The sequence below is a fragment of the Lissotriton vulgaris genome, chromosome 1_2 (assembly GCF_964263255.1).
Source record: "Lissotriton vulgaris chromosome 1_2, aLisVul1.2, whole genome shotgun sequence".
Lineage (NCBI taxonomy): Eukaryota > Metazoa > Chordata > Amphibia > Caudata > Salamandridae > Lissotriton > Lissotriton vulgaris.
In genome coordinates this window covers 96,696,569-96,723,721 of record NC_141686.1, presented here as the reverse complement: position 1 = coordinate 96,723,721, position 27,153 = coordinate 96,696,569, and the positions used below count along the sequence as shown (strand labels likewise).

At 45.1% G+C, this 27,153-nt stretch overlaps 1 protein-coding gene across 1 annotated transcript in view; it reads right to left on the bottom strand.

Moving 5' to 3' along the window:
- Positions 1-27,153, bottom strand: part of BCL2L13 (BCL2 like 13) — a 482,186-nt gene that overhangs the window by 214,133 nt on the left and 240,900 nt on the right. The window contains exons 3-4 of the mRNA XM_086952898.1: positions 25,403-25,510; positions 7,666-7,822 (exon numbers count right to left, since the gene is read on the bottom strand). Of these exons, the coding sequence (XP_086809024.1) occupies positions 7,666-7,822; positions 25,403-25,510 (265 nt within the window). The remainder of the gene's footprint in view (positions 1-7,665; positions 7,823-25,402; positions 25,511-27,153) is intronic.

Genomic DNA, 27,153 nt, shown 5'->3' with positions numbered 1-27,153 from the left:
TCGTTCCCATGGGAAGAGCCGAAGCCGACCTGCCTGGCCAGGTCATCCCTGAACTAGAACACAAACAACCTAGGACCCGTTTCGCCCTAGTTAGGGCTCTTCAGCCAAGTATAGCTTGGTGCCAGCTGCACAGTGAGCCTCTGGGGATATCCAGCACACTTAGGGCATCGAATGCAAAAACAACAAGGTAATGGATGGAATGCTTGTATTAATCTCGGCCACTTGCAATCGATCAAGCCGCATCCCAATCCACCTCTATTTGGACCCTGTTATATACAAATCAGTCTTGACCGTGCTCCTCGTGGTAACAGTACAGCCCAAACTGCCAGACCAAGTACTCCCTGAATCGGAACACACGCAACCTAGGATTGATTTTGTTCTAGTTAGGGGTCTTCAGCCAGGCATAGCTTGGTTCCAGTGGCAGAGTGAGCCCAGTACCCACATATAGGCTTAGCTGGCACACCTAAGGCATCAGATTCAAAAACAACAAGGTGATAGATGGAATACTTGAATTAATCTCATCCACTCAGGGCTGCTTCCCAATCCATCAGTTGTTGTCCACCCTGCCGCCTCAGTTTTGACCCAACCATATGCAAATCAGCCTAGACGCTGTTCCTTATGGGAACAGTCCAGCATTTTGAATTGGATTCGGGACTCCACTGGGAGACAGTGCAGGCAGCGCAAATGAACCCTCACACTGCACCTATTTGACATTCCTAACAGGAGTCTGGCAGCGGTGTTTTGGACAACCTGGAATTTCTTAAGGAGGTAGTCAGGAATGCCCACGAAGTGCATTAGCGTAATCCAGGCGAGATAAAATCAGGGCACGGACCACAGTTTCTTTAGCAGGCCCTGGAAGAAAGGGAAGAAACGTTCTCAGTGATGTTAAGGTGCCGAAACAGGTCCCAACGAGTTTCTTGACTTGTGTGGAAAAATTCAGGTTCTCAGAGAACCAGAACCCTAGAATTTTTGCAGCATTATTCCCTGCACTAGGCAGGGTAAAGCCAGGGGGCCACAGCTCCTCTCTTAAGTCAACAGGAAAGGACCCGTACAGGAGAACCTCCGACTTCCCTTCGTTGCACTTCAGCTGAGCCTGGGCCAGCCAATGGAAGACAGCGGCTAGACAGTGTTGCGTGGACAGGATTGATTCATCATCTCTTCCCCAAGAAAACAGGAGCTGGTTGTCATCCGCGTAGGCAATCACTTTAGCCCCTAATGACTCCGCTAGATAAACCAGCAGCTTAAAGTAGATGTTAAATGGGAGGGGACTAAGGGATGACTCCTGTGGGACACAAGTAGCCACCTGCTGAGGCACACGGAGGAAGCCACACCTACTGCATTCGAGCTTTGAGAAAGGACCTGATCCAACCCCAGACAGAACCGGCAACGCCAATCTCCGAGAGGTGGTTAGGAGGCAGGGAATGGGGCACTGTGTTGAATGCCGCTGAGAGGTCTAGCATAACCAAAGCTGCCCTCCCGCCGGCATCCAAACACTCCAGAATTGCCTCTGCCACCTCTACCAATGCTGATTCTGTGCTGCAAGCCGTTCGAAAATCAGATTGACCTCGGTGTAACAGACCTGATACCTCAACAAAGTTGGTGAGCTGGTTAGTAACTACTTTCTCGCAAACCTTAGCTAAACTTGACAGGAGCGATATTGGCAGTACTTCGCAGGTATCATTGGGTCAACCGACGGCTTTTTAAGAAGAGGGAAAATCAGTGCATGTTGATGATTTGATTGACTTCACGATTTAGAATGCCAGCGGCCAGGAGTCTGGCGGCACAAGGATCATTGGGAGAGCCCGACTTCAAGGCTTTAAGAATTTTGAGAGTGTCAGATGGATCTATTGGCGCAAAGGTTGACAATGTATTGGCCATACCAACAGCCAAATGGCCAGACAAAGAAGCTGTAGGCCCCATAGCAGGGGCGGAGAAAGTAGCTGGAATGCTGCAAATTTTGCCCACGAAAAACTTAGAAAGAGTATTGCACCAGGACTCTGAAACTGGGGTTGCGCGCACCTGAGCGCTAGGGGACAAAACTTTGTACAATGGCCAAGATTTCCTTTGAATTATTATTAGCCTCGGAACACTAGCAACCTTGGACCGGTTTCGCCATAGTTAGGAGCAGGGTCAACAATGTCCTTTCAGACTAGACTGCTCAAGCTGTCCATTAGGACTTTATGGTACCCCTTTGTCAAGTATTTGTATTCCGCACCCCACTCCCGCAACCTTACGAAGCCAGCACCTTGCAAGCCGCTATTTCCCAAAGTTTAAGCAGTGTGAGGCTCCCGCGTGAAAATGCCGGCGCTCAACCCACCACCCACCTTAATAAGTGTGGAGGAAAATTCACAAGGGGCTAGAATTCAATTCAAAGGTCATATGTTGTCAATGTTCAGTTTTACATCATAGCTACTTAACCTATTGATTTGCTAAGACCTACCAATACTGATACAAAAAGTATGCACAGAGGTATGGTTCAATTGACCAAGATCACATAATGCAGTCATAGGAGAAATGGTGGGATATATAGTGATGCTTGTATCCGGATGCGCCTCGTAGCCGGTAGGCGACCTCTCCTCCCCAAGGACCAGTAGCCGACAATAATGTTTTGCGTTAATTGTCTACAAGGGGGCTGATTTTAGCTCCTTGTGCCCTCCATAAAATACGTGTCTTCGTAACACAGCAGGGAGTATTGGGTCGATCGAGTCGAGGAGAAGAACCTAATGGAGCATATACGTCTCCATTGGGGGGTGGGGAGGAGTGACACAACATTAGCCCCCAACCTATACAAAGGTATAAACAGACATTGTGTTGTTTAGGTGCAATGGAGTTTCAGGAGTTGCGTTATCAGTCAATTCAGCGAATTGGGGCTAAGAGAGGGAAGCAGTAGGGTCTCAAGAGGGGAATCATATGACGTGCAAGTCTGGGGCAAGAATGAAATATGTAAATACACCAGAACAATTGAATATATTCCCTCAAGCCCACTGGTTGGAAAAAATAATGAACGCAACTTTTCAGTCTGGATGCCAACTAACTTATAGAGGCATATATAGGTGCATGTGTTGTCCAGGCTACCATGGTAGGAGCGCATCTTACATATGTCAGAGATCCATTCAAGCCAGCAAGGAATCCAATTCAGACAGAATTTTCCTTACTTTCCTGCTGCACCCAGTGGTGGGATGAGGGTTCCTGCCTAGGTGTAATGATGTCGGTCTCCACCGTCAGTCCTAGCCATGCAGACTTTGCAAGTGTGAGTCTGCACTCCACCCCAAGCCTCCTCCGGAGAGAGTCAGGGCAGTTCCTCTACCTCTAGAAATACGCTTTGGGTGGAGCCTGGATAGAGCCCTGCAGGCAGGCAGCCAGCCCTGGGGTCTGAAGCAACAGAGAGATTAATGACTGGAAGCAGCCCGGGGCATATCCTCCCATCAACCACAGAGCAGCATCTATACCAGAAATGAACTGATTGTCGGCGCAAAAGGACATTCCTTCCTGAAACTCACAGGCATGGAATCCAGGTCCCTTCGCGGTCGAGATTTCACCTGAAGCGGCTATGGAGTAAGCAAGGGAGTTGATGCTGCTGGTGTGCGGCAGTGGGGGCGTGGCCTTCAATATTTTAATCAAGGACGTTGATGTGAGACTACAGCCTACTCTAGTTTCAATCCTGGCGGCCCCACTGAGCTAATGCCTCTGACCATGGTGCATTACATATGTTTAACTGCTTTAAAAACGTATGCAAACTGTATTCCAGAGTGCCGCGGGATCAGTGAGTGTGGGGGCAGTGACGTAGCTAAGAACAGAACATGCTGCAACTATTTTGTCGGCTGTTTTCAACTTTAGGGTAAACACATATAAAATATAACACGCCCATTAAATGAACAAGCAGCACCAAACGCAGTAAGCCATGGGGGACGAATAGTATGCCTCGCAAAGTGAAGCAACTTGCGCTGCAGCGCTAGGTGAGACCTAATAAAGGCAGCTTCTTGTTTATATTTGCATTGCGCTTTCACTTCAAGCACAACGCAAATATAAACATGCAGCGCTGCTGCAGGCATGCGGGCGTTGCATTAAGTAAATAATAAATAAATTAATGGCCACAGCGACTAACTTCGGACACATAATCCGCCACTACACACCCCTATAGATAAGTAATTGCTTCACAACAGCCGTGAAGCAGACAACACAGTCTGGATGGGCCGTCAAAAAGGGAGACAGGGCGGTAACCAAGAAGCATCCTTTTCAATGGCATCCAGCATTTAGCATAAACGCAGACGCGAGCCAATGAAAATGATGTGTAGGGCTTCATGTCCCCTTCTGAAATCTCCTCTATCACAATAGTCCTCGCAGAGCGAGCAGCGCATGGGCGCTGCAACGCTAGGCGAGACCTAAAAACATCACAAAGTCCATATTATCAAACCCTTCTCAGATTGTCTCGTCCTCTTTTTCATGCTCTCTTTTCAGATAAATTTGGCCAAGACTTTGGGCTCGTATTCTTTTGAGTAATGTTAAAATGCAACTGTAAAATACAGCACGTTTGTCTGGGGTGGCTCCTGCACAATCCCCAGTGTAATTTTCTTGTGCCTGTCCCATACACCCCTTTAGCTTCAACCCACCTTTAAACGCCCCACCAGCAAAATAGGAACTGGCAACAAGCCAGATAGGCTTAGAGGCATGGTGAACCTTTAAGATTTTCCCTTGGTGGATTCTTGGTCACCGAGTACCGCAGGTACATGGCTCGCCTCCAGCCAGATGTGCACTTTCAAGATCAAACATCTCAAAGGACCTGGCCCCAGTACCTAGCAGGGTTCGAGATTCACTAGACCGCTCTAGAAACTCTGAGAAGGAGCAACGACCCAGCTGGCCTTGGCATCTAATGGCGGGCCTTATGGTCCCCGGTCACGGATTCAAGCCATATTTAGGACATGTTGGAAACTTAGGATCTTTAGCATCTCAAGTCCTTGGAGTGGGTCCCGACAGACAAGACTGCCCACTAATTGGCATTAGCAGGAATGCACTACCATAGGCTTTTAAAAATCTACACAGTCACATGAACACTAAAAGACAACATATTCTTAGAGAGGCTTGATATTAAGGGGTGTCCTATGTGATGAGTGTTTTCTTTATCATGGAGGACACCATTTCATGGTTAAGGAAAATGTATTTTGAAGAGGTTCCATGTTATTCATAACTAAACTTTGAAGTGCTGGGAGTAGAAAATAAATGGATAGATAGATGCATAATCCTCACCTCTATGTCCTTACTAGAACTGAAATATTCCATTACGAAAATTTACATTTCGAAGTACAGAAGGAGTCGAGGGGCCCGTGTAGTGAACTATTTCACAACAGATAACACCTCAACTGGCGTTAAACAAACATTTTAGAATGTCTGTTGCTGGTGATACTTAGAGATGCAGGACAAAGGCAAAGAGAACCACTTTCTTGTCTACACTGGATGGACCCTTTAACTTGTAGATAAGACAGGGATGTTAATAGTGTTTACCACAAAGTAAAATAGAGATGGCTTTAGATTTTTCTGTGGCATATATGAAATAGGATATTGGATTCATATAGACCCAATACCATTTAAGTTGGACATAACTTTCACCTACGAAAACATATAACCTCACTGTTTAACTATGTGACACCACTCATCTTAATGACCTCTATGCAAAACAGTTAAGCACATTTAGACCACCCATGGTCCACAGCAAACATTCTTCAGAAAAGTGGGATGTAGGTTTTCCTAGTAGGCAAAAGAAAACATTTGAGATAAGGGTAGACAAAGCAGAACACGTTACCATACATGTAGGTATTATGGGGATAAAGGGCCCAGAGTATTGTCCATGGCGCTGATGGCAATTAAGGGGTGGTTTGTGCAGGAATATCAAACACCCAAATCGTGATAAGAGGAAGGCTTGCAAGTAGTCTAACCCCAAGCAATCACTCGAGCACATCTCAACCCATGAGCAAACCTGATGGCATAAGATGATGATCCACAACAGCCTCTCAAAATATAGACACCATTCTGAAATACCGAGCCACATAAGGGGTCCAAGTGTTACTGCTGTTGTTTACCGAGTCTGTTGTTACAAGTATAAAGTTAACCTCTTCCATACGTCGGACGGCCCCCGTCCATCCAGCGTCACGGTAGGCGTGTGCGTGTGATCTGCGCAGGCTTGGAATTCGCCGGCAAAGTGGGGAAATCTTGAGCACAGCGAAGCGGGTAATTTTGGAAAAAACATCTGACAACACCTAACTATCCCTTTCTCTAATTTAGGAAATAAAAAATTCATGGGAAAGCACATTATTTAAAAAGGAGCAGACTACCGGCAAATTATAAAGGCTGAGCTAATGCTTGAATTATTATCTCAGCCACTTAGCTATCCCTCGGAGCTGTGTTGCAGTGCATTGTTTTATTCCAGAAGCGAGTCTCATGCTTGGTGTACTATATGCCGAAAATAGTCTGGGGTTTCTTGTGTTACTGCCTGGAGGGGACAGGGCCTGGAAATCCTGGATGGACTGTTCCTGTTCATGCAGGAACAGAACTGACTGCATATGACTGGTCTATGTCTTGCATTGAACAGTGGGCAAACAAGAGGCTGAACAAGGCTCTGAGCGATCACTATGGGTTGAGATTTATTCAAGCATTCCTTCCACCAATTTATTATTTGAGTTAGAAAAGTTAGAAGGATGGTTACTGAAGAGGCACAATCACATTTGGTTCGAATATCAAAATGACATGCATACAGCAAAAAATAATTTACAGGTGGAGAGGGTGTGAGAATATATTCAACGGTTGGTTACATCTCTAGCCGGTACATGACTTTCTTCTCGGAGCTTTGTAGAACAACGATGTTGCCTTGCTAAAAACACTATACTCCTACCTGGAGTCAGGCGTATCCAAACCACTGCCAAACAGGTAACCCTAACCATGCATTGGCTCTGCTAAATGGAATGCAGATATGGGTCATGCACTACATGGTCGAAATCCATACAAAGACCAATGGGAAAAAATATAAAAAGATAACTCACATGGAGACACGTTTTTGTGCTAGCTTCCTCTATGCTCTACTATCAGGCCCCCATTCTGGTCATTAGCCTCTCATTTTTAAGGGCAGAAGCACGTGCTGTGGTAGAGGAGTATATTCCCATTATGAAAAAGTGGTAGGGCCTCATAGCAGATGTGCACGTTTAGCAACATCTGGTCACCTAAAATATAGAGACAAGGAAAGCATTAGCCTCCCTCTGGCATGGCATTACAACATCCACAACATCCAAACAACTATCAAGATGAGAAGTGTTCAATGGGGAAGGTTGTCCAATGCCATGCAGAAATCCTAAAGATGAACTGATGGTCTAGATAAAAGTTAACACAGCATTAGAACAGTGGACTGCAAAAAGATTTATGGGAAGTGAAGGAGACGCAAGAATGGGCTCTATAATCTATGTAAGAATGTGGTTACTGCTAATGGCTTTCAGGTCCGTTCAAAGCTTTTCTACCTAGACAAAGGCAAGCACTACTTCTACTCCTAAACTAACTGCTGCTGAAAAATTAAATTAATCCATGAAACTGAGAAGAAGCTTACAAAAGGAGGAAAGTACGAAGTCTAGGCTTGGAATAAAGATATTCTACTTCTACAGGCTTCACACACTAACTTTGGCTCACCTGCTAAGCAGGCACTGCAGAGCGTGGTCCAGTGGTTCCTTCAGCTCAAGTGAGACGCGGTCTCCAAAGTTTGCAAGGCAATCTTCTATTGAACTCTCAGGACTGGCAGGGCTGAATACAGGAGAGGTGTGGCAGTCAAAACCAGTTCTGCTGAAGGCTGAAATAAATTCAAACATAGGTTTAAGTGGACATCAAAACCAGTTCTGCGGAAGGTCGAAAATTCAAACAGATTTAAGTTAGCAACAATTTACTGTACACCAGTATGTCCTGTCCATTTCAGGCCCATATGAATTCTATCGAGGAGTGGGATAAATATCACAGCAAACGTGGCAGTAAAATACACAAACATCACAAAGCTATAAAAACAGAGGGTAAGCTCTTCCCTAGTTTGACTTAATTTTAGTTAATAACAGGTCTTCCTCATAACTGCCTCCAAAACACCCCCCTCAGGTGTGACCCTGGGTTGAGTTTGAGTTTGAGTTTGAGTTTAAAAGCACTTTTAGAGCGCACGTATACCGGCGGTTTCTTGGCGCTGTAGCTAGCGGGAGCTGAGGTTTAGGAGCAGGGAGGGTAGAGGGAAAGTTTATTCAAAGGACTTTGTGAATAAGTAGGTTTTGAGGTTTTTGCGGAATTGCGGATAGAGGGTGATAGAGCGAAGTTGAAGGGGAAGGGAGTTCCAGAGGGTAGGTGCAAGAATGGCAAATTTGGAGCCTCCCCACTTCTTTCTCCGGAAACGTGGGATGGTGAGGAGGGACTGGGAAGACGAACGTAGGTCCCTGGAGGGGACATATGAGACAATCTCGGAGGAGATGAAGGCTGGTGCCAGACCCGATCGGGCCAGGAAAGTGATGGATGCGAGCTTGAATTGAATTCTAGCTCGCACGGGAAGCCAGTGAAGAGCGGGCCGCCTGGTTTTGTATCTGTTGTAGGCGACGCAGACTGTATGCAGGGATACCGGCATACAGAGCGTTCCCGTAATCCAGGCGGGACACCACCATGGCCAGGATGATAAGTTTGAGGGCAGAGAAAGCGAAGAAACGGGACACCTTGCGTATAGTACGCAGTGAAAGAAAGGAAGAAGATACCACAGAGCTAACCTGGGAGTGAAGGGTGAGTTGAGAGTTAAGTTTTATGCCTAGTGTTTTAACTGAGGAGGAGGGAGCAGGAGAAGGGCCAAGAGAGGGGGGCCAGAAAAGAGGGGACCAGGGGCTGGATGAGCCACCCGTCAGCACCAGCTCGGTTTTATCCGGGTTGAGTTTGAGGTGGTTGTGGCTCATCCAGTCCCTGATATGGAACATAACAGTTTGAAAGTTAAGGACAGCAGAAGGAGAGGAAAGATCAAAGACCAGCTGGAGGTCATCCGCATAATTAAATACGGCGACCTCCATCTGTTGAAGAGAAAAAATAAGAGGGGCGATATACAGGTTGAACAAAAGGGGGGAAAGAGGGGAACCTTGGGGGACCCCGCACTGAACTTTCCGGAAATCCGCTGTGAAGTCACCCAGGCGGACAGCCTGGGTGCGGTCGCTCAGGATGGAGGATAACCAGACCAGGGCAGTCCCCCCGATCCCCGCCGCCCCGATACGGGAAAGTAAGATGTTGTGATCCACCGTATCAAAGGCGGCTGAGAGATCGAGGAGCACAAGGGCCTGGTGCTGATTGGTGTCCATACCCTCCCTGAGGGTGTCGAGGACCGACATGACAACGGACTCCGTAGAGTGTGCGGGGCGGAAACCAGCTTGGCGGGGGGCAAGGGCTCCATGTTTCTCCACAAAGGAGCTCAGAGCGCAGGTGACGTGGCGCTCGAGCACCTTGGCCAGAAATGGCAGGAGGGAGATGGGGCGGAAATTGGCAGGGACAGAGGGATCTGCCCCAGGTTTTTTCAGGATGGGCACAATTACCGCAGACTTCAAGGAGCTGGGGACTATGCCTTGAGCAAGGGAACTGTTGAGGAGGTGAAGGGGGGGGGTCTGGACAGGAGACAAGGATGTGACGGAGGATGTGGGCAGGACAAGGGTCGAGTGGGGAGCCAGATTTGATCAAAGGCACCAATGAGGTCAGATTTTCCCGAGTGATAGGGGGAAAGGTGGTCAGTGCGCCTTTGGGAGGGGGACATTGAGGATCAACAAAAGATGGGGAGGGTGGAGGGATGTTGGCCTTGATGGTGACAATTTTTTGGATAAAATAATTGTTGAGAGAGAGACAGAGGTCTTCGGACGGGGCTGGTTTTAGAGTAGTTCTGTCCAAGAACGCCAGGTTGTGGACGATGGAAAATATCTCCTTGGACTGGTTCTCCGCTGCTAAGATTTTGGAGGAGAAATAAGATGTTTTGGCCTCCAGGATGCCTTTTTTGTACTGGCGGAGGGTGTTGGTGTATTCCAGTTTCAGAGTGGGGCAATAGTTTCTCCTCCAAGCCCACTCCGCGCGGCGAACTGTTAATTTGGTGGCTTTAAGCTCTTTATTAAACCACCGGTTGGCGTCTTTGTCGCGTTTAGAAGTAATGCGCTTGAGTGGGGCAACGGAGTCGCAGCTGTGGGAGAGCCACTGATCTATGGCATCAACCTGGGAGGCGGTAGTAAGGCCCTGGAGAGAAGGAAGAGAGCAGGTAAGGAGAGAGGAGAGATTCTCAAGGTTGACACGGCCCCATGATCGGACCCAGGTGTTTTTGGGCCGGGAGGCCTTAGCTGGGGGAGAATAGGAAGGAGAAATGAAATCAGGGGATGGTCAGACCAAGGGCAAGGGGAGATAGAAAGTGATTCCACCGGGCAGTTCAAGGACCAGATCTGGTCAAGCAGGTGACCTTTGATGTGGGTGGGGGAGTGAACATGAGGTATGAAGTTAAGGGAGTGAAGGGTTTCGGAAAATTCCTTTGATGACGGACATTCAGCGGGATCAGAGGGCCAAAAATTAAAGTCGCCAAGGAGCAAGATGGAGGAATTGTTGACTGTAATGGTGGCCAGGACCTCCAGAAAGTCAGGAAGAAACTGTAGGGGGGACTGAGGGGGGAGATAAGTGAGGAAGCAGGTTAGGGGGGGGAGAGGTAGATACTGTGCGGATCACCAGAAATTCGGTGGTAGCAATGTTAGGTAGGGATAGAATTTGAAAAGGGAGATCGGTACGTGCGATGACCGCCACGCCGCCCCCGGCTCTGCCTGAGGGGCGGTCCGCCCTAAGGGCATAGTAGGAGGCCGGTAGGGTGGATAGAAGGGCAGGGAGGGAGTCGTCTAGCACCTCGTCCCAGCATACTATAATTTGCTTGCCTTCGCATTTGTGAATATGGAGTCATAGATACCATAAACAACAAATTGTGTGACCAATTAAGCAGTAGAGATTTTCTGCCATACGACTCCATGTTGCCATTTTCTTTTTGGCAAGTCTTTGAAAAAAAAGGCTATTAGTTGAGGCCCCGATTTTGCGTTGAGATTGCATTACTTATTTTGGCACAATTTGAATCTCATAATGCACTTAAATGTACTCATGATATACCTGATAAACATATGGGTTAGCTCTTAATATCTGATGTCACTTTCAGAGAGATCACTTCCTGTGATCCCACGTTCAATGCCACGCATCGTGGCATCATGTGCTGTGGTGGAACACGCCATGATGTCACATGCCAACTACTTAACTTGGTTAGTCCCCCCACTTCTTTTTTTTTTTTAAGGACATGTGCCCTAGTGGTGGTAGGAGGAAGGTGGGGGCGACGGTGGGGTCAGTCAGTATAATCATATGTGCAACTTGTTGTTTACTGCACAGTTTTAGGTGCATGAGCTCCAGGGAGAGAACTGAATTACAGCAAACCATGGTGTAGGCCTGTAAGCAGGGTCGGTGGTTGGAGATTAGAAGGGATGATGCCACAGGTCAGGGTAGGGGTGCCTGCACCCTGTTCTGGGGCGGGAGTAGACAGGAAGAGGGGAGCAACGTTTGGCACCAACGCATCACCTCTCTTCTTGTTCCAGGACCCATCAGGGGTGCAATTAGGCTTGCAAGAGTGTCTTAGACTCTTGCAGGCACGCCAATTTAAAAGCAGAGAGTTATGATTGGCCCCGAGATCTTTATTTCCCTTGGGCAATCTCACTCCTGTGAAAGTTAAGAGTCCGGCAAGTTCTCTGGTTGGCTGCCAGCAACATGAGAAAAATGTTGCTGCCAGCCATTACAGAACTAGGGGACTTAGCATAGCAAACAAATACTCTGACACTTTAAATGTGCCTATTTAGGCATCTAGGTAGATGCCTTCATTTGTATCTAACCGCCAGTCATGACACCCAAGTTGAAGGGCACCAGTCACCGATAACTTCGAATCATTAATGAAAAAAGCACAGGTGCACCATAAATTGAGAATGTGCTAATATAATACAATTAACACAAAAACACAAATAGTGATGTCCAGAAGTCTGATTGAGTTGAATAATTTATTTGTCAAGTAGTAGGAAAACGAACAGCCGACGCGTTTCGTTCCGGATGGGACTTCTTCAGGGCAAGAAGCAAGGTAGAAACTCCTTGGCGGTGAGAATAGTCTTGTAGTATGATGTAATGGAAGGAAGCCAGAAATTTACGGTCCGTTTCGCAGTTTCAATGCACAAAATGTGCGAATCTTATCCTATATTCTGGAGGTAGTTAATGATGAAAGTTGACTCTAAATGTATCTGCGTAAAACCTTATCCCAGAAATTCATATCTTTTAAGGAGATTAATTCGCCACACTAGGAATGAAGCTAAAATCCACTAGTAAGTAAAGTTATAGCTATTTATATTGATCCAAAAGCATGTAAACTGAAGTGAGATGCACCAACCCTGTGATGTGCACCTGAAAAGAACCTCCTTCCAATGTTATGTAAGGATTATATTGGGAGTATCTTCTTTGTTCTTCACCAAAATTCGCAAGAAAAGAAGACACCGGCAGTAATAGCCCCGACGTGACGATCCCTCAGTACGCATAGCGCCTGATCTTCGAATCATTAGCTGGAATGTCTGTGGCCTCCTGGATAAGATTAAATGGGGAGCCGTGCTCAGACAGGCTAAACGTTATAAAGTAGAAGTGTTACTCCTACAAGAAACCCACTTGCTGGTCACCAAGATGCCCTACCTGGCAAGATTTGGGTTTGTTCAGACTTTTCACTCTGGGTTCACTAGGAGGTCCCACGGAGTAGCAATCCTCATCCACCCTATCGTTCCTTTTGTTCACTCTAAGACGTGGTCTGACCCGCAGGGCAGATTCAGTGATTACTGGAACAATACATGGCGAGCCCCTCATTTTGGGCAGCGTATATGCTCCTCCTCCCTTAGTTTGGAATCTCGTAAAGCGCTTGACAACGCTCTCGACTGAGATCCCATCTAGTCTGACGATGGTTGGTCGAGGACTGGAATGATGTGCTATGCCCCACGAGAGAGAGATGGCGCGGCATAGAGCGACTAACGGCTGCCCTTGATTCAGGGAATTGGATGGGTCGACTCCTGGAGCATGAATACACATACTTTTCAGGGATACACAAGTCCTTCTCCCGCATTTATTATATATTTATTTCTGTACCCCACACCCACAGACTACAATCCGTTGAAATTCTGCCCCGAGGTTTGTCCGACCATTCGCCAATTTCACTACAACTGTGACTCGACCCTGAAAACGCACTGTTCTGCTGGCCGCTGTAGCAGTGGCTGCTGTATGACGAACAATATAGACTACATCTCCATACGTCTATCACTGATTACTTATCACATAACACGGGCAGTCTCATCCCCTATAGTTTTATGGGAAGCGTTGAAACCTACACTTAGGGGGGAGGACATAACCTTTTGTGCCGCGCAGCGTCGACAACGCAGTGAGAAGCGATTACAGAACGAGGCCCGGCTGATTGAGTTGGAGCAGGGTACTGCACGTAGGCAGCGACTTAGCACACAGCAAATGCATGCCAGTGAGCTCCTAGACAAAGCTAGACTCTACTGGCTCGCCATCCATAGCTGGATTTACCAGTGGGGTGACAAATCCAGCGCCTTACTTCAACGGCTGTGTCAACAGATATTACTCCCACACATTCTTCCAGGTATAAGTGGCCCAGATGGGAAGATAGTAACAGACCCATCACAAATCGCAGCCTACTTGGACACGTACTTTACAGACCTCTATGCCGCTCGAGAGACCTTCCATGCTAACACTATTCATAAATTCCTTGCAGGCTTGCCCATGCTGGTGGTTTCTGATTGGGTACGTGAGGCCCTTGAAGCTCCCTTGTTGATGGAGGAGAATTAACAAGCATTGACGGATATGAACTCAGGCAAGGTGCCCGGCCCAAATGGTTTCCCCAGTGAGTTCTTTAAAAAATACCAATCTCAACTGATGGCCCATACTTGGCAGCCATTAATGCAGCGGTGGAAGATGGCTGCCTCCCTTCGGATTGGAGGCATGCAGAGATAGTGATTTTCTTAAAGCCGGGTCGACCGCCCGAACTACACTACTCGTATCACCCAATTTCACTCCTCAACATCAAAGGCAAAGTCCTGGCTAACGTAATTCCTAACCGCTTAGTCCCACATATTACAGAGCTGATCCACCCGGACCAGGCTGGCTTTATGCCCAACCGGCCACAAGGCACAATGTTATTGCTGCCGTAAATCAACTTGATGGACCGGCTGCACTCCTCCTAGCAGATATCGACAAGGGGTTCGATTCACTTAGCTGAACCGATCTCTTCGCATTGCTCAACCGCCTGAATATTCCTCCTACCCTACTTTCCTTACTACACTTGCTATATACTGACAACACAGCCTCAGTTCGCGTAGCCAACTCCATCTTGGGTACCTTTAGAATTGGACGGGGAACTCACCAGGGATGCCCCCTTCCCCGTATCTATTTGCACTGGCTATGGAGCCACTGGTGGAATGGGTCAGAATAGATACTCAGATGTATGGCTTTGAGTGGTCACGGGAAGTCTTAGACCACATAGCGCTCTATGCAGATGATGTGCTCTTCTTTCTCATGCAGCCCAATAGAACTGGCCCACACCTGCTCAGAATAATGCAAGTTTTTGTCGAAACCTCTGGTTTGGGGGAGGGGTGAGCGCAGCACGAGTGGCATTGAGGACCTGCTTCCAAACTACCTACTGTGGTGGAGTGGCCACTCCAGACATCCAGGCCTACCTTGCAGCACCACCTTTGCTCATCCTTGAGGACTATTGGTACGGAGACAGAGGGATCTTGCATGTGCAGTTGAGCGTTGACTGATGGATGACATGCCGATACATATGGTCCTATATTCAGCCCGATGCTTAGAGGGCTACTGTCTGACCAGGACAGTTTTTACGACCTGGAAACAACTATTACACAATGGAATGGTGGGGTAAATTAACCAAGGAAACCGCTCTGTGGAATAACAGCTTGTTGCCACAGCTGGCACAGCTGCCCTGGTTAGGAGTATATTGGGGTCGATACAGTGGGGGCGGTCATGCATGATCGAAATTTGAAGTCCTTTCAGGAACTCCAGACAGAATATGCCATTCCCATATCGCAATTTTACAGATACCTCCAGTTCCTGCATGCCTTCTCCCCATATTTAGCACAGGAGGCGGAACTACCAGATTTCAACCCAGTAGAAACTAAGGTGTTTATGTGACATGTGGGAGATCATAAAATAACCAAAATGTACCGCATAATTGTAAATAACAGTCCCACTTATTTATTTATTTTGAAAGTTTTATATAGCGCAAACAAGATCTTTGCAGATATCAGAGCGCTTTACAAAGCAGGGAATAGCAACAAGAGAGTGAAACTCAGGTCATTAGGGAGTAAAGTAAAACAGGTACATCAATAATGCAAGTATTACAGATAGATGTGTGCATAGATAGTCAGGTAAGTCAATAATACAGGTAAAACACATAGTCGTAGGGATCAAGCAGAATAATACAGATTGGTGCAGAGTCTTTACGGATAACGTTAATAGGTCAAGTGTATTTGGCCATGAGAATAGCTTTTACTTCTTTCTTAAAAAGTGTGATGGAGGAGATGAGCCTGGTTTCAGGAGGGAGTGAGTTCCAGATCCTGGGTGCCATTCCTGAGAAAGAGCGTTTATACGTTTTTTCCTTACGGAATCTTCGAGGTTTTAGCAGAAGATTGTTAGTGCCTCTAGTGTTTCTAGAGCCGCCAGAGATTGACAGCTTCTGAGCGAGGTATCCGGGAGAGCTCAGATGTACAGCCTTGTGTGTCATGCAGGCGATTTTCAGGTGAATTCTGGCTTCCAAAGGCAGCCAGTTCAAGGATTTCAAGTCAGGGGAGATATGCTTGTGTTTTTTTGACCCCATGATGAGTCTCGCTGCAGCGTTTAGAGAAGCTCTTAGGGGTGCAGCAGTGGTTACCGGAAGACCGCAGAGGGCGATGCTGCCGTATTCAATTCGCGGGATTACTAGTGCTTGTACTGCAGTTTGGAAGTCTTTGGCTGGCAGGAAGGGTTTAAGTTTCCTCAGGGTATTGATTTGGAAGTTTGCTCCCTTAGTAGCCTTGCTGATATGATGCTGCATGTTGAGATTGGAGTCAAGAGTTATGCCTAGAGATTTTGCTGAGTCTACTATGGTGGGTTGGACATTGAGTGCAGTAGGCTTAAACAGCTAACTGCACTCAATGTCCAACCCACCATAGTAGACTCAGCAAAATCTCTTGGCATAACTCTCGACTCCAATATCAACATGCAGCATCATATCAGCAAGGCTACTAAGGGAGCAAACTTCCAAATCAATACCCTGAGGAAACTTAAACCCTTCCTGCCAGCCAAAGACTTCCAAACAGCAGTACAAGCACTAGTAATCCCGCGAATTGAATACGGCAGCATCGCCTTCTGCGGTCTTCCGTTAACCACTACTGCACCCCTAAGAGCTTCTCTAAACGCTGCAGCGAGACTCATCACGGGGTCAAAAAAACACTTGCATATCTCCCCTGACTTGAAATCCTTGAACTGGCTGCCTTTGGAAGCCAGAATTTACCTGAAAATCGCCTGCATGACACACAAGGCTGTACATCTGAGCTCTCCCGGATACCTCGCTCAGAAGCTGTCAATCTCTGGCGGCTCTAGAAACACTAGAGGCACTAACAATCTTCTGCTAAAACCTCGAAGATTCCGTAAGGAAAAAACTTATAAACGCTCTTTCTCAGGAATGGCACCCAGGATCTGGAACTCACTCCCTCCTGAAACCAGGCTCATCTCCTCCATCACACTTTTTAAGAAAGAAGTAAAAGCTATTCTCATGGCCAAATACACTTGACCTATTAACGTTATCCGTAAAGACTCTGCACCAATCTGTATTATTCTGCTTGATACCTACGACTATGCTGCACACGACACGGGACACTTGTCAGAATGACCTTGGCCCACTGGATGAGGACGACTTGGTGGAGGCGTTGGAGTCCCCGCTGCAGCTTGGCAATTGAGGCAAGCATGAGACTTATTCAATTTAAATACCTTCACCAGGTCTACTTTACTTGATATAGGCTTTGGCAAGCTGGTGTTATTGCCTCCCCCCCCCATTGTCTGCATTGTGGGGTGGTGGAGGGCACCTTCAGTTTACGTCTTTACTGAGGTTTTGGGGGGTAACCACTTGCCTATCCGAGGTCCTCGGATGGAATATCCCACTTTCGCCATGCCTTACATTACTGAGGGACCAGGTGGCAACCGATACAAGTCTCACTTATTATACCTAGGCCTCACACTAGCTAAACATGATATTGCCAGGGCATGGAAGGATGACTCTCCGCCTTCTGTCATAATCTGTCAAAATGGCCTAGATTTTTCTATGGATCTGGAAATACCGTTTTTTAGACTAGGGATGCCCCCAGAAACAGCAGGACCTTTAAAACCCCTTGGTACACCCCTCAACTTCGAAACCTAAGAAAGATCTGTAAAAAAGCTGAGCACGTGTGGAGAAAAAATTGGACTTCCCATGATAAATCAGAGTATAGAGAAGCCATGAGGACTTCTAAATCATCTCGGAAACTGGCTCAAGCCACTTACTATGAGGAGAAAATCAGAACTTCCTCTAATTCATCCAGAGAGACATTTAAAATCGTCAAAGATCTCCTCAAAACTCCAACTCCTTCAACGGTACAAGTGGCATCTGAAGCTAGGTGCAACCAATTTGCCGCTTTCTTTGAAACTAAAATTCAAACTATCCTTAAAACTCTACCGCAGAACGGTCAAGCCTCTGACTGGGCTTACCCTTTGTCCCCCAACATAGGCCCTCGCCTCGACTCATTTGCCCGATCTTAAGGGAGGACCTCCTAAAAATTTCACACACCATAAAGAGTGGCTCTCCCAATGACCCTGCCCCCATGCATGTTCTGAATCAGGTAGCTGCCATCACTGCCCCAATAATTACAGACCTTATCAATGCCTCCTTCACCCAGGGAATCGTTCCGCCCAGCTGGAAGCGCGCCACGGTTAAAGCACTCCTGAAGAAACCTGAGCTGGACCCCGCAGAGCTGGGTAATTTCCGACCAATTTCGCTGCTGCCGTGTGTCAGCAAAATAGCGGAAAAAATAGCCAACCAGCAGCTTTATTCTTTCTTAGAAATGAATAAACTGCTCCGTAATTCCCAGACAGGCTTTCGCCTAGGGCAGGGTACAGAGTCCGCCCTATTGGCAGTCGTAGAGGAGGCAAGGTGCATTCTGGATTCAGGGGGATCAACGTTGGTGATCCTCCTGGATCTGAGCGCTGCGTTCGACACGGTGGGCCATAAAATCTTAATCCATCGTTTGAGCAATCTGGGAGTGTCAGGTATAGTGCGGCAGTGGCTCACATCTTTCTTGGAGAATCGGACATTCCAGGTGTGGGAAGGATCAGCACGATGCAAGATAACCCCTCTCGAGTGTGGGGTCCCACAGGGCTCTTCATTGAGCCCTACCTTATTTAACGTTTATATGGCCCCCCTCGAAGATGTGGTGAGTCCATTTGGGATTAAAATAGTCACGTACGCTGACGACACCCAATTGGTGGTCGCGCTCTCCCAAGAAAAACACTGCGAAAAAAATTCATACCTGCCTCTCAGAAATCCACTCGTGGATGAATGTCTCACGTCTCAAATTGACTAAACAGACTAAAACAGAGCTCATGTTGTTAGGCCACCATATAACATCTCTACCAAAGTCCATCTGGCCTGCCTGTCTGGGACCTGCACCGACCCCAAAGAATGAACTAAAAAGTCTGGGAGTATGGCTGGAGCAGGACTTAACATTTAAGACCCAGGCAAAAAAGACAGCTGGCATCTGCATAGGGTTACTCCGTTCTGCTCGAAAAATACTCCCACTACTGCCAGAAATTTCTAGGAGGCTACTGATCCAGGGTCTAATTTTATCTAAACTGGATTATAGCAACTCTCTCCTCCTGGCAGCCCCGGAATCTACAATTAACATTTTTCAACGAGTTCAGAACTCGGCAGCGAGACTACTGACTGGCACCTCACGCAGATCGTCAGCTAAACCAGCTCTCAAAGCCCTTCACTGGCTGCCAATTCGTGAAAGGGTCAAATAATTTAAAGCCCTATGCATTGCTCATAAGTCCCTACAGGGGAAGGGCCCCCCTATCTTAGAGCATTTTGTTCGCCCATACAAGGCCACCAGATCGCTCCGCTCCAACCATGCCAATCTGGCAACTGTTCAGAGAGTTAGGCGGATGGGGACTGGCGGTCGCCGCTTCTCAGTGAACTCAGCGACCTTGTGGAATGCTCTCCCACTCAGAATTCGGATGGAGCCTAGCCACCCGAAGTTCCAAAAGCTCCTCAAAACCTTCCTGTTTCCCCTAGACCCCTAGCCGCTGGCACCGTCTCTGGTATTTTTTGTTCTATAGCGCTGGGACGCTTGCGGGCAGCCATGAACTTGGCAAATCTAATTTCATTTCATTTCAACACCCTAAAATATGGAAGAGGAGGGCAGACTATAGCGGGCTTTACCTGGAACCTATTCCTCCAGCTTCTGATATTGAAGACTGCAGACATGACTGTTTTGTACCGGGACCCGGACTGTGAGTAAAATTGTCTTTTCATTGGAGGGCCTAGATCTATGTATCTTAGATTTCTATATTTCCTCTGCAAGCTTCATATGGCACAAATGTTTGTTGTTAAAAATTGTATTCAAACATTCATATGTCAAAAATGGTATAACTATAATGATGAAAATGTTGATATCAGTATAATTAATAATTACTGTGCGTTTCTGGCGCCCCTGTCTGAGCCAGACGTGTATCGGCTGTCAACAATAAACTATGTTATGAGAAAAAAAAGTGGGAAAAAATGGAGAAAGCTCAAGGTATGCTAAGAACCCATGCAGCAGAGACCACAACACTAGATACCGGGGCCAGAGGGGAAACAAAGATTCTTGCACCACTCAAATCAACTTCAACCTATACAGAGAAGCAGTGCAAATTCTTCAAAGAAACAACAGATCAGAAGGAACTATAGAAAGCTCCATTGCATCTGCTCAGCAATGTGTAAATTATCCAGCCAGAAAGATCCAAGGTAACCTAGAGAACCCCTCCCCCTCTTAATCCAATAATGCACTACAAGGCGCTGGCCTCCTTAGCTGCTTTGATATCACCAAGTCTTGAACAAGTTATCAATGCATCAAAGAATTAAATTGTCCTTCTGGTGAAGCCCATCTTCAAATATTAAAGAAAAACATCGATACACTTGTGGGAGACATAACAATCTATTAATTCATCATATAAACAAGGTATTGTTGCTAAAACATGGATTTATTATTTTATCAAGAAAGAAACAAACAGAGAAAGAACCCTATAGATCCGATGAACAGATGCCCCATCTAATCCCTTCCCTTCCTGAGTACGATGACGGGTGAGATCACAAGCAAAATAAGAGTTTGTGAAAGCAAACATGACACTTCATGGTAGCCAATTTGGCTTCCGGCAAGACAGGAGCACAAACTCTGTACTGACTGATGTTAGGGAGAACATGCTCTTCTTTCCCAGCATGGCCCATCTGGAAATTCTAATACTGCTAAACATCCATGCCACATGACATGGAGAGCCACAATATTTAATTAGGTCCTCGGATATAAGGGGACTGGATAGAGTGCTGCTCATCTCCCATCATCTCTCATCATTGCACTACTAACTAGTATGAAATACGGGGGTCATTTTTTACATGTACCTTTCATTTTCACTCCGTATCAGCAATCTCCCTTGTATACCAGCTTCTTCCTCTTTAAGACCATTGGGACAGTTCATAATTTCTTCCTTTAACGTTCTTGCAAATGTTCCGGCCATGATCCGATTTTAAAAATCTTGGACTACTGCAATGCAATTTTCATGGTTCTCCCAGACTACTCCTTAAGAAAACTGTAACAACTACAAAAATCAGCAGTCTGTCTGATGTTCAGTCTTAAATGCCACAGCAGGATCTGGATCTGCCATCTTCTTAAACCACTACACAGGGTTCTCAAAAATAGGACATGCATATTTCAAAGCTTTAGTACTCTACCACAAATCCTTTTTGGCACCCTCTTCCAAGTTAATGTCTTCACCCAATATTCTCTCTCCAGAATGCTTTGTTCCAACTTCTCCAACCTGCTCTGCATTCCTGAATTTTGAAAATCCAGCATTGGCAGTCTTCGCTTCTCTATTCTGACTTTTAAAGCCAGGAATGACCCACCATACCCTGTGATCCATTTCTTCTCTGACTACTTTAAGGGAACGACTTAAACTTTCCTTTTCTCTTACTAAACTGTTGTGAGGTTTCCTCTTAGTGGCAAGACCAGGGAATTTGTGTGCTCAGTAAAAACCCAATCAAATCAGATAGACAGAGTATCAGAATACCACTAGAATGAGGGTCATCTATCAGACATATTCAGTTGTAAGGTTGGATTTCCATTGCCTTAACTGAATGGATGCATGATGCAATTACCCACGTTCTCCTTCGCAATAGCCATTCCCCTGGCAGAATCAAAAACGGTTGGGGTTAGCATGCCACTGACCGAAAGTAGCTGTTGAGGGTCCCAATTGTTTTTTCTTCCAAGAGACCCCTGTGCGATACTGTCCGGTCCCACTCCTTTTGATATTTGACGCTACATCAACGTCTCAAAAGAGCCAGAAGAAGAACAGCAGTCTGTTATTTTTTCTTGCAGGGCCACTTGTAACTCAGTCCTAATGTCTTATGCAACATCAGGCAGTACATATGCCAGGTAAATCCATATCTTATTTGTACATCCTACTAGTGTGGGGATCAGAATCAGTCAATTGACTGTGCAGACAATATTTTTTAAAACCCGTTTCAAGTCAAAAGGGTGCCCTTGTACAAAACGGGATGAGGATGCCAAACTTAGTCTCATAAGAAATACAGGAACCAAAAATGTTGCACGGATTGTGCTGGTAAAGCAGAACTGTGTGTTAGGATAACAGAACAAAAAGACTGAGCCTCTAAACAACGTAAGTGCCTTACGGCCCAATCCTGGCATGCTCACAGTGCCTCACCTGAACTCCTGACCTTTCCGGAGTAACAAATGATTTCAGCAACCTCGAACATGACCCTCTAGTCCCCAAGGGAACTGTGAAAACAGATCATCCCTTTTCATTACTCACTGGCTTACCCCGGCAAGCCCATAGTAAACATAAGAAACACAAAACAAGTGTATAATACTTTTAGTGAAATTATTGTAGTCTATTATGAAGCAGATGTGCTGTGGTCATTAGGTAGATGCAACTAAACATAATTAGCATTTTTGACAGGGTATATAGGACAGACATTGCACCAATAGCAATTATGTATCTGTCTAGGTCTACTATTACTATACAAGCGCAGGGAAAAATATTTGCAATCTCTGGGATTGACCTAGAAGTCATACCTGGTGTATGCAGTTAGGTGGTCTGCATCACGAGTGTAAGGTTAGTTTATGCCGGGTTGCATGTCAGGCACTGCTGTCGTTCCAGAACAGTAATCTCTACTGGAATTCTCTTCTCTGGCCCCCAGGAAGCGGGACACAGAATATGTGATAATAACATTGTGCTGGAGAGCCAGCTGTGCGACCGGGTTATGTCTAAACATTAGGAACTGTTGCTGAACGAGCAAAGAAAACAGTACACTATTTTTTAGGTGTTCTAAGCAACCTTGTACACAATGTACAGACTAAGTCCCCGAATAACAAACAACATGTACAGAATATTTTCCTAATAATGTCACAAAACGAATGTGTTATATGTGGTTATTGCAAAGCAAGCAAAGGCAGCCTAAAATGTCTAAACCTCAAAACTAAGGGGGAACCAAAGTGGGCCCAAAAGGAAAATCACTACAAAATGATTGTGCCAGGGGGTTGGTCTGCAGCTCAAAAATATCTAATCCCAGAATATTGGGAAAGGTCTGCTATATCCCTTCTCTCAACCCATTCAGACAAAAATGTCTCTAAAAATCTTTTTAAGAGTTTTAATTTCGAAATGTCTTTTTGTCCTCACCTTCCTAGTCGTGGTCTCCATGAAGCAGCAGGAAAGAGGTTGGGAATGGGCAGGTGGTGAATATGAGCAGGTCTGCGTAGTCTATACCAGAGCCATAAGCAGTATTAGAGATGCCTAAGGATGATTGAGATTGTAAGGGTTGCCAATAGTTTCTGAACTAAAACCTTGAAAGTGATCTGCAAGATGCTAGAAATTTGACAATATATCTGAGCTTGTGTAAGGTCCAGCCTCTCCTAAGGAGTAACACGAGGGAAAAACAATGGAGCCCAGTGGCCCATAAGTTAACAGAATTCATTGAAAAAGCAGACACATGAGATCATGGTATTGAGAACCAGAGGTGGCACTCTGTCAAATACACAGAAAGATGATCCAGCACTGCAGAATTGGACCTGGCCATAAGGAGAGAGCTCATATCCGGGTATTTTTATGAACTTTATTCTGTGAATCCTTTGAGAAGAAAAACAGTTGTATTGCTCACCTGGAAAACCACCCTAGTCGGGTCACCTAGTGATCAAAGACCACTGAAAGCTTTTCAGTCCATGGCTCCAAGTGGAATAAGGCCTCAATATATGAAGAGCATGCTCCAATAAAGACTGTAGGACTGCTGGGTCTTATCACCAGCAATACAGACAAGAATCTTGTTGAGTAAGTTTTGTGAGCAGACTGATCAGCTGATATCTTCTTGAACAACCCAAACTCTGATCATTGGGTGGAACTAAGGATCTGGGAGAACAGAATCATTGAACCACTGACAAACTGGTAGCCCATGTCAATCTAAGACCAATCCTTTACGTTCAAGCGTGGACGTTAATTAAGGCTTCCTTTTTTCCGTTTTTACAGATTTTTACAGATAAATACAGGCAGAAAGCCTGTTTTCTGTCTGCATTTATTTTTAGAAGTGGATAAATACAGAAAATGTGCTTCTTTTAAGTGACTCTTCGTGCTGTCTTTCATGAATTATAGCCCAACAGCTGAGCAGATGGACAGCTTGGGACATTTCTTTGAATAACTGCATGTGGCAACGTACATTTGTTGTAAATATTTGCCAGTGGATGTACGGTTATGTAATATTTGCCAACCTAAATAGCTAAAGCACGACAGACAAGTTTGAGTGGGTGTCTATCATTTAAATAAATATGGAAATGTTGAGTTTTACAACTACATTTATACGCAAAACACAAAATAAATCTGGATAAATACAGATAAAGTGGTCCAAAACAAATATGGATAACTACAGATGGAAATGTTAAAAAAATAAATATCATAAAACTGGGAGCCCTAGCTTTAATACTTTGGATTTGGCCCTTGATTTGCAACAGTTTTGATAAAACCCCTTTGAAAACGTCTGTGTTGCCTCATTAGAATTTGCCTCAAAGGCAATCTTTGACTGAGGCCTTCAAGTACCTTTAGAACAGAAATGCACCTTACGGCATGCACCAGTAGAGGATAAAGAGCAAGGCATATTGGTACAAAGGAATCATTTTTTATGGGCACAACGTGCTTGATGCATGCTCCCCTGTTTGTGTCAGACCTCCTGGGTTCCCTTGAGGGACTGTACCAACCAGTCTGATGCCCCCATGCCTTCTCAGAGGGTTGGTAAACAATGCCTATGAAAAACCAAATTTCCCACTTAGGTTGGGACTCAAAACATTTCACAGCGCACTCACCCGGGGTGAGGGAACTTTTATGCTTCCTGCTATGCACTCCTAAATATCCACACAGGAAACATAATCGAAAAGGGGATTAAAAACAGGCTTCAGAGTGCTCGGGAAAAGAGAGAATCAAAAAGTATGAACTCATTTCAAAGGTACTGTCGTTCACATAACTGAAGGCAAACTACCACTTGACTTGGTAATTAAACCGACACCCCAGCAAAAATGTTTGTTGGCAAGAAGCTTTCACCCACAGGGTTTAAAAAATAATAACATTCAAGTTATTCCTGCATGTTAGGATTGTCACCAACTATTAGGCAGTGTACAAGTTAAAAAGTGGTAGGACGAGATAGGTTTCAGAAAAAAAGCATGCAATGCAGGGTGTGTGTCCTTCAATTAAGACAGATTTCAGGAAGGTTAAGTTATCGGACTTGCAGTATGGCAGAAAATATCTCATGGACCAAAAGCCATTGAAACAAAGTCTAATATTAGTTGTTTTTTTTTTTAAATTCACTCAATTATGTCTGACTGAATTGCACAATTTTTACACTTCTAACCATTAAGTCTTATGGCATTCTAGTGGCCTGCTTAGAAACTGCTCTTGCCTTGTCACCTGGCTTTAAACATTATGCAACCTGCAGAAATAAACTGACCTTCAGAAATCTCTTCCTCTAGGTGCTTCAGCTCCTCTTCAATTTCTGCTCTGACTTTATCCAGAACCTCTTTGTCCAGGTGAGGTACGGGTACAGGCTGCTCAGTTCCTGAAAAACAGAAAATGCAATGGTTATCCTATTTTTTTTATAATTCTGGTCCCTACCTGGAAAACATTGCACCGACGTGAATTGTCAGTAAACCACATTTTAGTCAAGGCTGTGATATGGCATCACTTTTTAATAATCCGATCCAGAGTGTTATACATGGGTAGAACTTCTTCAGCTTTGGATAGGAAGGCGGATAAAGCTCTTGATTGGGTCTTATTTTATTATGACAAACAAAATTCTCTGAATGTTGGTTGGGTCAGTCTGATGTGCTGGTGTCATTTCGACTAGACTATTTATTGATACCTAGAACATTTAACAGTAAACCAAGAATTAGAAGTTCCCCATGGTAAAAGGGTCATTGTGCTCACCATCCATAAGGGGATGCCTGTACCACTGACTCTGTGTAACACGCAAATATTGGGCATGATTTATGCAGGTGTTGGTGAATTTACGATTACATTCAGATATTATTGGGGATTTGAATTTAAATTCAAATCTCTCGTAAACCATTTAATCTTGGCATAAGAGTCCCAACTAGGAGCACGAAACACCTGACGAAATAATCAACCTATGACCCGGTTTCATACTGGACTATGGAGAATAACTATTTTGTTCAAGGAAGCATATCTGTATTCTTCTTTTTACCTCCTAAAACTGAAATCAGAATGTAAGTAATGGAATTTCCTCAAAGCATTCTACATAACATTTAAACATCTTAATTGATTTGCAATTACTGGACGCAGGATTCCATTTGATTGGAAATTCTTCCAAAGTCTCAAAATCCATTAAAATGTTTGAATCAGGATTAGCCAAGGCAAAAGTCAAATCAGAGATCATATTTTTAAAAATGAAAAAAACATTGGGATTAATGGACATTGAATATCTTATTACTATCCAGCTCAAAATTAATAATGCATCTTAAATCAAAGACCCACTAAGTATTAAACATGTTTGGTGTCGCTCAAGGGATACAATAAATATAATTTTACAATTTAGTTTGAAGTTCTATGTAGATAGTGTCTTAAATTTGCAGGGATATCACAGTTAGTTCTTAATGTGATACACTTTAAAGAAGGTCATTAAAAAACTTACAGTCTGGGTTCTAAAAAGTTTAGGGAGATCATAGAAATTATGTTGCCAAACCAATTGAAACTACAGCTTTCCGTTCTGTAGGAGGAAAAATGCCACATTTCTTGGATAAAGCAAAATTCACCCGATTGTTGAAGGTCCATGAGAACTCACAACACTGAAAACCAAATGCTTGGTTGTAATTTATATTTCAAACTTGATACTTCCAACATTCTTAATTATCTAAAAAATTAATACAGAAGTCATCAGGAAAAAAAACAGGCGGGGCAGAAGTTGGACCTTAAACTGACTTATAGTGGGGCAAATGATAAGCCAAAGTTATGAATCGCACAGCACCCTGTATTATACATAGAGTAAAAGGCAAAAATGATGGGACCCCCTCAAGATTTAAAGTACGGCCAGGGAACAGAGGGGAAGAAATAAAGCATAACAAGGAGAAGGTTCCCTCAACGGCAACAATTTTCCATGCAAGTATACATCACATAATTTATATTAAAGGTGACAGATATACAACAGACTTTTTCAAAAAATATATTGAAATTGTTATTTATTTT